This window comes from Poecilia latipinna, unplaced genomic scaffold (genome assembly GCF_001443285.1).
Source record: "Poecilia latipinna isolate Pla-1442-1.1 unplaced genomic scaffold, P_latipinna-1.0 Scaffold7, whole genome shotgun sequence".
NCBI lineage: Eukaryota > Metazoa > Chordata > Actinopteri > Cyprinodontiformes > Poeciliidae > Poecilia > Poecilia latipinna.
In genome coordinates, this window is record NW_015112623.1 from 386149 (window position 1) to 397578 (window position 11430).

The following is an 11430-nucleotide window of genomic DNA, read 5'->3' on the forward strand; positions in this document are numbered from 1 at the left end:
TAGAGGACCCGAGCTCAGAGGATGAAAGAGACCACCCACGGAGGGTGAGGGGATTTTATATGTATATATTTTAAAGTTATATACCGCAGCTTTGAAAAAAAAATCTCTTATAATTGATTACTTAATAAGCTAATAGCTGTTTTGAATGGTTTCCAGGGCTCAGCAATAAAGCAAGCAATACATTTAAGACGATTACCAATTAAATTTAAGACTCGTATCACAACAGAAAAGTACAACCGATTTTTTTTTTTTTTTTTACATAGTAGTAGTCCCCAGATTACCACAAAAAAGATGCAACATCAAATGAGTTGGCAACATAAGTGAGCCAGTGGCGAAGACGAAGGTTACCGACAAGTTTACACTTACCGTCACGGACGCCATTTTTGTTTGTGGGTGACTCAAACGTTTGCCTGACAAAAATCGAGAAAAAAAAGAAATTAAACGTCACCACAAATTTTAAGACTTGATATTTAAGGCCATCTTAAATTGTTTTAGTGAATTTAAAACATTTCATAGACTTAATTTTAGATACATGAATTTAAAAAACATTTCAGGACATCCTCCATTAATACTAAAATGATTATTCAAATATATGCTTTTAGACTTACTAAAATTTGCTCGCTCAAAAATAATCTTTAAAGAGGCCAATTATCTCACTGTAGCAGAAAGACAAAATAAAACAAAAGCAGGTTTAGCGGTATACTCACTAAAATATAAAACAGCAACACTCATTGTTAAATAAGCAGGATTTATTTTCACTTTATTAACAGAAATGTATTAACATTTAATATGCAGGAATGACCCCCTGTGAATACATGGCACAATCATATACATTCTTTAAGGAGACAGTGCACAAACTTGGTGGGTGGGTAAATACAGAAATCTTCAAATGATCCTTCAGTGGGCTCTGACTGGAGTGAGTTGGGTGAGAAACACCGACTTTAAAAATGTTTTTATACATATATATTTATAAAGAAACATGGTTGTTACTAAAAAAGAACAAAAAAGGAATCCTAGTGTTATCACATCAGTTTCTATATACAATCTAGGGACAGGTAATTCACACAAACCAAAATGGAGGAATCTACCACAGTGCTAGGCTGTAACTGTAATATACTTATTTCCATGTAACACAACAATCACATGTGCAGCTGATCGCGCCGCTTCATTTTAAAGAAACTAAAAAACAAACGGGTGTTTTTCACTTTATTTAGCTTATAATTCTTTTAAATGTCATTGCACGCCCCCCTTCCTCCCCAAAACAGACGTTTGTGCCTCAGTAGACCGCCCGTATGAACGTGTGCGCCGTGAAGTGGGGTTGACGCAGGATCCTCGCCGTCTGTAGAAAACTCAGTGTCCCGTCAGGTAGTCCTGCGTGGAGTCGGAGGCAAAGGAGTCGGCGTCCTCGTTGTCGGAGTCCTCGCTGCTGTCGTCGGCCGCGGGCTCCCCGGAGAGGGCGATGCGGGCGTAGTCATCCGTGTCGATGGACTTGCAGAAGTGAATGGCGTATTTGAGTTTCTCCTCCAGCACCTGTTTGCACGAGTACCTGGGCAGCTTGAGCAGGAAGAAACACGTGTAGGACTCTGGCAGGAAGTGGTCGGGAGGGTTGTATTTGTCCAGAACCTGAACACAAACGAAACCGAGGTTTCAGTGAAGGAGATTGAAGATTTAGCTTTTTTTGTTCGTTTCAACACACAACAAAAGACTGAAAGACGCTGACGGTTGCATGTAGCTTTGTAGCTATTTTTATTAAACACAAAAGATCTAATTGAATAATGGCGGATGTTTCCACAGTGGTCATGCATTAAATAAGACACCTGCAAAAACAGAGATGGTAGGGAAGTAAGGAACACAGCAACGAGTAGCAGCTGAAGAGGCGGATTGAACTAAAACGCTTAACCATCCCAACTTTACAAAGGAACACAGAAATTTGCTCTGCTGAAAAAAACGGCACCAAATGTAACAGATCTGTTATAGCATGTTCAGACAAACAGAAGGACAACTGGACAGTTTGTGAAAGTATAGATGGATGGATGGTCAGAAAGACGGACAGATGGATGGTCAGTCTAAGGTTGTTGAATGGATGGATTGTAGAAATATGGATGAATTGATTGGATTGATTGAGGGATTGATGGATGGACTGTCGAATTGATTGGACAGATTGATGGATAGATTGATGGACGGACTGACGGGTTGATGGACAAACTGATTGATTATCAGATTGATGATCAGAGGACCTTCCCTCACCTGCACTACAAAGTCTCGGCCCCTGAAGTCGGCGATGGTGCGGGGCAGGCGTGTGCGGCCCCAGACGAACCTCAGGAACAGAGACCTCTCTGTGTTGGAGAAAGACTCCATCACCTCCCAGAACCACTGGATGAGCGGCGCCGTCGGCTCCACGCCTTTGTACGTGGCCACCGACTTCAGCAGGTGGAGGGGGATGTCCGGGCTGCCGCACACCTAAAGCAGAGGGAGGATGGGGAGGAGATGCTTCCATCAGAATCAGCACAAAGCTGCAGTACAGGGTGACTAGTGGAGCCCATGCATGCTCTCCCTCACCATGGTTTCCAGCTCGTAACCAGTAAAAAGTGACAACAGAGGGACTGGAACCACCCGAGCCATTCCCTCGCGCACAGCAGAGACCTGCTCATCGAACTCGTGGAGTCTGTACAAAAAGTTTAAAACCATATAGGTTAGAAAAAAAAACAAGAAAAAGTTTAAGAAATTCCCATCTGTGCCATCAGAAAGTTTTCTAACCTGTAATTGATGGCCAGGCGGACGTATTCGGCCCGGTTCTCCAGGGTGATGTGGGAGTATTTGGAGCTGAGCTGGATGTCCTGTCCGCTGGCGCTCGGCACGGTGAAGGGCAGCGTCATGGCCTCAAACTCCTCCGCCGTAGCCTCGTTGTCCCGGATGTACATGAGCCCAGGAATGAAGTCCTTATCAACCTGAGGACGACACAAAGTCCCCGCTTATCACAGAGTCTGGCTCAGGGATGCAACGATTCAGCAAATGATTTCCGTTTTTACCATTCCTCGAGGTAAATTGTCCTCCTTGAAGCTTCGTTATGTTATGTTTGACTATTTAGCGCACTGTGAGCTACTAATGGATGCTAAGTGGAATAAAGTAAAAATGGTGCAAAAAGTTAACTGTACAACTTTTAGGCCCTTTATTCTGTCCTTTTATCTACAAACGGGTAAAAAGATAAGTCAGATTTATTTTCGCATTTTGAATAAATAATTGTGGCCACTGAGGGCTTTCAAATTGGATTTTAACCCACGGTGAAAAAATGTTTGGGCCGGAGGATTTTCTTCTTCATATATTTCTTACTGGTTAAGTAGCTACAGCAAAATGGGAATTTTTTTTTATTTGATTACTCAACTAATTGTCAGAATAACTGGCAGGATAAATTACTTGGAATGTTTTCCAGCTTGGGTGTGTCTGTGTGTACGTGACTGTAGTCGTGACCACAACAGATGTCCCGTGAGATTCACGGCAGTCCTCTCCATCTTGTGCTAAAACATTCTTCTGCCATCTAACCTTTTACGATATCTCCGGGGAGAAAACTACAAAACAAAAGCAGCTTTGAGAGGGAAAATTCTTTCCCCCTCTCTCCTGACTCCTCCATTCTCCCAAGGATGCTGCAGGAGCATATGATCAGAGCGTGAGGGCAGGAGTGGACTCACGCCACCAGCCAAAAGCGCAGCGGGGGCAACTGTCTTACCAAACCAAAAGCTTTTAGCTTTCGAGTTCAAGAGAAGTTTCCAGAAACATTCGGAGAGTTCTGTACCAGCAAAGAGCCAGGCTCAGGTTTTAATCTGAGGTGGCATGTATAGGAATGTGATTTTAGCGACGTTGTGATGCGGATCACGTGGATTGGAGGAGCTAAGAAACATAAATAAACTCATTGACTCTGAGGTTGTAAAAGCAAAGTCCTCCCTTCATGTCTGATATGTAACAAACTGGAATTAGGCTGCCATTATCAAATAAAACATGCATGAGCTTAAAACTGGTTCAGCCTCCAGTTGTGTAATCATGCAACAACCTCAAACTTTGGAATAAGTTTGGATTTTATGGGCTAAATCAACAAAATAGTTCTTATAAAGAAGATGGTGAAAAAATGAGACATTTTAAAAGTATTTTCCTACTTAAGGTCTCAGGATTAGGAATTTCTGAAATCCCCTCAATGACAACTTTGAGACCCTTTATTCTGTAGCCACGTTTATTTATTTATTTATTACACATTTTTTTCATAAAAAAATTTGTACATTTTTTATGAAAAATGTTACAAATGTTAATTTTTCTTAAAACTTTATTCTGGTAATATTAAGAAAAAAAACATCTTAGTTTAATCCTAATATTTTGTCGAAGAGTTGACCTGCCGTCAAACTCCAAACAGAATTAGTAAAACACACTTGTAAAAACAAAACGACGTAACTCTGATCTATGGAGACCCAATGCTTTGGTGAAAAACACCCAATTTAAAATAAACTCTTCAAAAGCAAAACATTTTATAAAACCGATTCATCGCCCAGCAGTACTATATGTGTGAATGTTTCTGCTGCTGGGAGAATAATTTCTACTCTGTGTTCGTCCTCATCACGGCAATCCACACACACACACAATTACACACACACACCTCACTGAGGTCAGCGATGGTCAGGTTCATCCCTGCCAGCTGCTTCCATACAGGCTCTGCCAGGTTCAGGCTCAGAGGGCTTCCGGTTCGGATTGCGATTCCCAGGAGAACTCCTGCAGAGACCATGAAAAACACATCAAAACACACTGCAGAAAATGTCCAACAGTGACAAAGATATTTCAGACACCATGTTTCTTTATTTTTTTTTTATTTTAGCATAAGTGTTATTTTTCTGTGATTTGCTCATGAGGAGATTAGGCGGATTTGTACCTAGGAAGCGAAACATGCTCATGTGAAGAGTGGACTTGGCAGCAGGGTTGAGCAGGAAGCAATCCCTGTTGGCGCCCGACTCGTCGCGGCCGTTCGGCGTGACGATGAGCAGCGGCGTCAGCGAGTTCTGCAGCTCCTCGCACATCTCGGCGATGGACTCGCTGTAGCCTCCGCCGCAGTCGTCCACGGACTCGCCTGATAAGAAAGAAAGAGGGGGGGACAGAGATCAAACCGGGCAAGATCTGTGGAAAAACTGGGTTATTCGAATAAGACGTGCTCTCATTGTAAAAACCTATTTTGTAGGGATTTGGGTTTTTTTACATTTTACTAATAAAGAGCTGAAAATCATTCAGAACCACTAACTTAAAACCATCTTCTGGCACATTTCGAGACTATGGAAAAGCAGGGCAGGCTCAGTCAGACTAGATGAAGGTAGTTCACGTGAAAGTCTTCAAGGACAAAGTTTATTTATTAGATTTATATCTGAACATTGACTAGGCCATTCCAGCACATGGATATGAATTGAGCTAAATGAAGAGTCTGCAAGCTGCGACTCCTGAGGCTCTCACACAAACCACACAGGAAATGTGTTTGATTATGCATGAACCAAGAAATGGTCATTTTAGGAGTTTTTCATGCAAAATCTGCTTTTAATATCTAAAACTAGTCCTGTCGCAATAAGCAATGAATCAATTAATCAAATGATCAATTAAAAATAGTTCAATAATTCCCATTCTGGTGATTAATGTCTTTTGAAGGGCAATTTTGTATTTACAGAGACATCATAATTCATTTCACTTCTGGTTTTGGTTGTGTGTGGCTTTTATTTCCATTTTATAATTATTGCTTTGGGTTGTTGTTTTATTTTAGGCATTTAAAATATCCTCCAGTTCCAGTGTAAAGTGCTTTTTACAAAAGTGAAGTTTGTCTTTCAGAGGTCATTATATTACCTTAAAATGGTCTCAAACCAACAATATCGTTTATCCCGATAATTACTGGGACAATGCATCGTCCAGCTAAATATGATATTGTGCCACGCCTGCGTAACTAGCTTCAAACTACACCAACTGCCCTTCGTTTTCTATATTTATTTTAAATAAAGGCACATCTTATTCTAAAGAAAAAATTTGTCATCTTTTGTATAAATTCATTTCGTTTTACTTCTTAAATCTGAAAATAGAAATGAATTGGAGCTTAATTTTGTTAACTTTCATAATAAACCATTTTATTAAGTACATATTTAGAAAATTAGCTGTAGCTTTAAGAATGCAAGACTGCTGGTTGTTGTACCGCTACCACAGATGTTCCGTGATGAATGACGGCTTCACTGAACAGCTGGATTTATATCAACTTACTCAAAAGTTGGTTCTGTTGAATAATGAGGTGGTTTTTCAATGCAGTTGGTTGCATTTAAAGGGGGTTGAATATAAATGCTTTTATTTTTTTGTCAAACTATTGAAACTCGTATATCGTTTTCCATCAGCAGCAGCAGTTTGCGCCGTTCTGTTGGCCTGTTCCATAAAAACCCATCAGGATGGATTGCCCAGCGCAGGAAGTTCATCAGGGGAATTTGAGGAAGCAGCTGTGACGTCCCCGTTGTGGACATGAACACACACCTACAAACTTAACCTTCCACACGCGATGGGGGAGCAGCAGGCTGTCCGGGCTGAACGAGCTCATCTTGGCACACATCTGACCGAACACAGACTTGGTCCCATCGGGGCCCGCCAGACCCCCCTTGCTGCGGGAACGCTTCACCTGCAGAGCGGAAAACGGAAATAAAAAAAAAAAAAAATGGAAAAAAAAAAAAAAAAGGTTTGACTTGTTCCTGTTCTGCATGCAATTGATGTACTGTTGGAAACACGGCAACAACAGTACAGAACTGGGTGCGTGTGTGTGTGTGTGTGTGCGCGCGCGCGGTGGGGCTTAAAGTTACAAAAGGACTCCCTACAGACAGGAAGGGCTGCAGATCACACACCAGGAAAAAAAGGGAGAAAAAAAAATCCTCTTACGAAAGACATCACATGAAACGTTGAAGTATCTCAGGGGAGAAGAGGAGGAGGAGGGAAGCAGAACAAAGGAGACAGACTTTTTTTTTTTTTAAACTGAAAAGCTGAATTCACTGCACCTAAACCAGCTATTTATGCAATTTATTAAACCTGGATAAATATCAGCTAGCGCTTTGAAAGAAATTTATTCTCAAAAGTAAGAATAAGTTTTTTTTCAACCAAGGCCAACATTTGAAAACTAGTCTTTTCTTTTAAAACACATGTATAAAATCCTTTAAAGAAAAAAAAGTTTGGCTCTATGATGAATAACATATCTCTTTCAGTTTATTTTTGCTTGGTTTTAGTTGTTTTCTTACTTATAGTTTTCTTGGCCTGCAAGTATTTTTGATTTGATTTTGATGCACGTGACAAAAACTTTGGACATCCCTGAATCAGCGAATGCAAACTTCAACTCGGAGGCTACCTGTATTCTGTTCAGCTCCACCACAGGGCCGTGCTGTCTGTCTCTCACCATCGTAGCTTGGACCACCTTCCTGAAAGCTGCTTCCTGTTTGCAGAACATTTTTTAAATGAATATAATAATAAAAAAACATAAATACTCTCCACTTATGTTGGATAAATCTCCATGGTGACATACTTTGCCCTGGGAGATGAGGATGCCCCTTAGCGTGTCGAAGCCGACTGACGGGCCGTGTCCTGTCTGGCCCAGCCGGCCCTCCAGGTCGAACATGGGGATGCAGGGGCAGAACAGCTCGGAGAAGTGATGCAGCAGGAGGAGTCTGTTCCTGAGGCCCATGATGGCGATCTCCTGCAGGTGGTTGTACTCCATGGGGACCTTCAAAAACACAAAGCGGAGAAAAAGCAGAGATTTCAAAGGAGAACTGCAGAGCTTTTACCACCACCCGGTGGACAGCCGGAGCTGGTGCGGCACCTGTGCGGGTAGCTTCCCAGCATTGGTGGGCTTGCTGGTGGACCAGGCAAGGGTGTGAGCCGAGCCACAGGCCACTCTGTTGATCTTCTTGCCCTGCAGCGCGGCGACCAGCCGTGGCCTCTGGATGGCATTAGTGGTCCCGTCTCCCAGCTGGCCCTCGTCATTGTCGCCCCACGTGTAAACTTCTCCTGAAGGGGCCGCAACACAAAGTGATTTTTGAGAATTACTCACATTTTGATATGTTCTAGTCGTAACGTTCTACATTTTATTTGGGGGGTATTCGGTGACAGAACGGCGCAAAATTCAGCATAATTGTTAATTCCAAGAAAAACATTTTTTGTTTTAAAGGTTTCTCCATTTAAAATTAAAAAAAATTGTAATGTATATACATTTATAGAGCTCCTTTCATTCTTTTACCCCAAATAAAATCAGGGTTTCAAAAGTAACCGGGTTTATAAATATAGCCATCCTGCGCGTGATTTAGTGTTTTCATAGATGATAGTCTGGTAGGCTCAGTTCGACTGGGGACATCTGTTGCACTTTCAGCTGCTGTGATTCACTTTCACACACAATGTGAAAATAAACCAAACCCTTCAAAAGAAAAACTGTTCCTCTGCTCGCCTGTGTTGGCTCTGCACCAAGAACTACTGACGGAAACGACTCAAAAAACTCTGAAAAAGTAACTGAGAGCAAACAAAAATAGAGTAGCATCAGATATTGGTGTAGGATTTCTTTTTTTTTGTCTGCTAAAAGACAACGAGCCATTTCTCCGGCTAGCATTAGACTCATGTTCGTTTTGGTTGCATCTACCCAGAATGCCCTGTGCTTTAGTCTACTTCCTGCTTTTGGAGCATTCTCCAGTTTGCTTGCATCCACGGTAGAGTTTATTTCTACCAAACTGAGACCCAAGTTTTTAGGCGGACCAGAGTTTGCTTTTTTTGGTTTGACTGAGCATTCACACTTCCCTAAACGAACTGGACTTTCTAGGCAAACAAACTGCAGTGCCATTAGAGCTCTAGGTTAAACAGGGCTGATGTGACTGATGCCTTAGTGTTGTAAAGGTTGTTGACCCTTGGCGTGGGCAGACCAAAACATGTGTGGAAGGTAGACGGTCTTACCTTCCTCGGTGCAGCAAACGCAGTGCAGAGACCCCGTGGCGATGGCGATGACTTTCTTCCCCTGAAGCCCCTGAACCTGCCTGGGCCGCCGCACGTGGTCGTCAGAGCCGTGGCCCAGTCGATGGTAGTCCCCTTTCCCCCTTTCAGTCGAACGCAAACACAGGACCGAGTTCAGTCATGGCACGACAACAACACCGAGACCAAACAGGTCTGTGTGCGACAGCTGCCATTCATACCACGTGTAGACGGCTCCAGATTTAGTGAGCGCCACCGAGAACTGAGAGCCACACTCCACTTTCACCACTCCCAGGCCAGTGAGAGAGTCGATCTAAGGGTTGAACATCATTGAAATAACAGTTTTAGAATCAACATGAAGTAATGTTATGCATTTGTAAATGAGAACAGGTTATTCATGTGGCTCACGCATTAAAAACAGGCTTCATGTTAAATGAAAGCAGAGATGCTTTCTTCTAGTTGCATCGTTGTGCCGCATTGAGTCAGAAGGTGGGGAGCATTCCACAAAACAGCCTGGTGTTGATGCTGAAGAGTCTGATTTATTACCTACAGCTACCAGACTCTGTCTGCGCTCACTTATTAAGACCGAGACAGCAGGCGCCATTTTTCTCACCCCTAACGCATCATCTGTCTTTGAGCTCCCAATGAATCCTTATCTCAGGCCGGCTAACAGCAGAGTAAAGCCGTCTGATCTGATAATGAGATGTATGGTGTTGCTACGGCCAGTGGCGGAGCTAGACTTTTAAAGTTGCGGGGGCCAAGGGGGATCCAGGACTACCTCTGGGGGGCAAAATTTAAAATGTGTGTGCGCACATCTATATATCTATCTAGTCGAGATATATATATATAATTTTAAAATTTTCAGCCTCTTTCAGTCCTCTGAATACTGCACTCATCCTTTTTTCTCTTTTGTTGTGTATTTCTCTATGCAACTGTGTGTATTTGTGTCTTCTCTCCTTCGAAAGAAGACATGTATATAGATTTCAGTTTAGCCATTTATTTTTGATGGATGAGCCTTTATGATTGATAATATATAACTGTACATTGAACATATTATAAACTTAAAGATGGTTTGGATTTTATTGAGTTGTAACTTGGGGATTTCCTCAGCTATGCACCACGTCTCTGAGGAGAGACATGGAGGAAATTAGGGATTGAAAACTGCACACACCTGCTCCTTCATTTAAGCAATCAGTTGTCCTATAAATTTGAACTTCTATGCAACGACGGGGCAGCTGACTCCTTTCGCAGACTCCTTCCATATAATAATATATATTTAGTCATGTAGTACGGAGCCCTCCAGGGGACATGGGGAATTTTTTTTTCTTTTGCGTTCCCTCGCAATAATGTACTGATCAGTTCTTGCGGCATAATTGAAACTGTAAGCCTTTCTTACGGTGGCCGCCTACTTTCTGCTTTAATACAAGCTTATAAGGTTTTTCCATGAATGTTAATATCTCGTTGTGAAATATCAGACGTTTTATATCTTTTTCTTTAGTATAGAAAGGCACAACAAACCTATGATATAAACTTTCCGTAAGTAGGAAAGAAATAAAAATACATCCAAACTATTTGGACTATTTCTGAGTTATTATCACGGGATAATCAGTCATCTGATTGTGTCTCTACTGTGTTCGTAGTCTGAATGGTTTAAAGGGCTGTTTCAGTGCCGTTCCATCTTAGCCTTAAGAGACATAAACATGCAGTAAATAAATCGATTTTCAATCAGTTTTTTGCACCAAAGTGTTAATAATTGCGAGGGGACGCAAAAGTTTTGCGAGGGAATGGAAAAGAAAAAAAAAAAAATCCACATTTCCGCTGGAGGGTTCTGTAATGTAGAAACCAATTTTGATATGGGTAAAAAAAAATTGCTCTTGGCTTCCCCCTGGTGGACATTGTCGGTAATGTTACCCTGTGATTTGAGCTGCCGTTAAAAGCGTATTCAAAAGCAAGCAAACCAGTGTCGCAAAAGAGAACTTATTCTTCAGGGAGAGAGAAAAAGAGGAAGAACAGAAAAAGACAAGAAAATTAGCTAAGCGAAAATTAGCTTGATAGCAACCTAGAAAGGTGCCGTTCAAAAGCTAAACATTTATGCTAGTGCCCTTGTATTTGTGTGAAACTGGGTTTGAGTTGATTCTCAAGGATGGCCCTGTATATTTCTGAGTTTTTAGTTTTTTCTTTGGCTTCATAATGTTTGATAACAAAAATTAAAACTTGTCAATGTTCGACATTGTCTAGAAAAATGTTTTTACTTCAGGCTACAATAGAATGTTCAGTTCCAATGGCATCAATGTCATCACTCTATGACATCACAAGGGAATCTCTCTCTTGAATGTAGCTCACAGACAGCGTTTTCTCAGACCTGTTCCACAGTTCTATTGCGGCAGATCACTCTTCAAAGCACGTTCGAAGTTTACCGAAAGAGCAAGATATCGATTTCAGATATTA

At 41.7% G+C, this 11430-nt stretch overlaps 1 protein-coding gene across 3 annotated transcripts in view; it reads right to left on the reverse strand.

Moving 5' to 3' along the window:
* Nucleotides 1-731: 731 nt before the first annotated feature.
* The window catches only part of herc2 (HECT and RLD domain containing E3 ubiquitin protein ligase 2), an 84710-nt gene continuing 74011 nt past the window's right edge, over nucleotides 732-11430 (reverse strand). For 2 of the 3 annotated variants that reach the window (XM_015020838.1, XM_015020765.1), the window contains exons 80-91: nucleotides 9204-9295; nucleotides 8968-9107; nucleotides 7850-8037; nucleotides 7556-7753; nucleotides 7382-7465; nucleotides 6526-6667; nucleotides 4910-5104; nucleotides 4640-4752; nucleotides 2758-2948; nucleotides 2560-2665; nucleotides 2248-2460; nucleotides 732-1623 (exon numbers count right to left, since the gene is read on the reverse strand). In XM_015020838.1, coding sequence (XP_014876324.1) covers nucleotides 1351-1623; nucleotides 2248-2460; nucleotides 2560-2665; nucleotides 2758-2948; nucleotides 4640-4752; nucleotides 4910-5104; nucleotides 6526-6667; nucleotides 7382-7465; nucleotides 7556-7753; nucleotides 7850-8037; nucleotides 8968-9107; nucleotides 9204-9295 — 1935 coding nt within the window. In that variant the 3' untranslated portion in view covers nucleotides 732-1350. The remainder of the gene's footprint in view (nucleotides 1624-2247; nucleotides 2461-2559; nucleotides 2666-2757; nucleotides 2949-4639; nucleotides 4753-4909; nucleotides 5105-6525; nucleotides 6668-7381; nucleotides 7466-7555; nucleotides 7754-7849; nucleotides 8038-8967; nucleotides 9108-9203; nucleotides 9296-11430) is intronic. The other variant, XM_015020906.1, reaches the window with a different exon arrangement.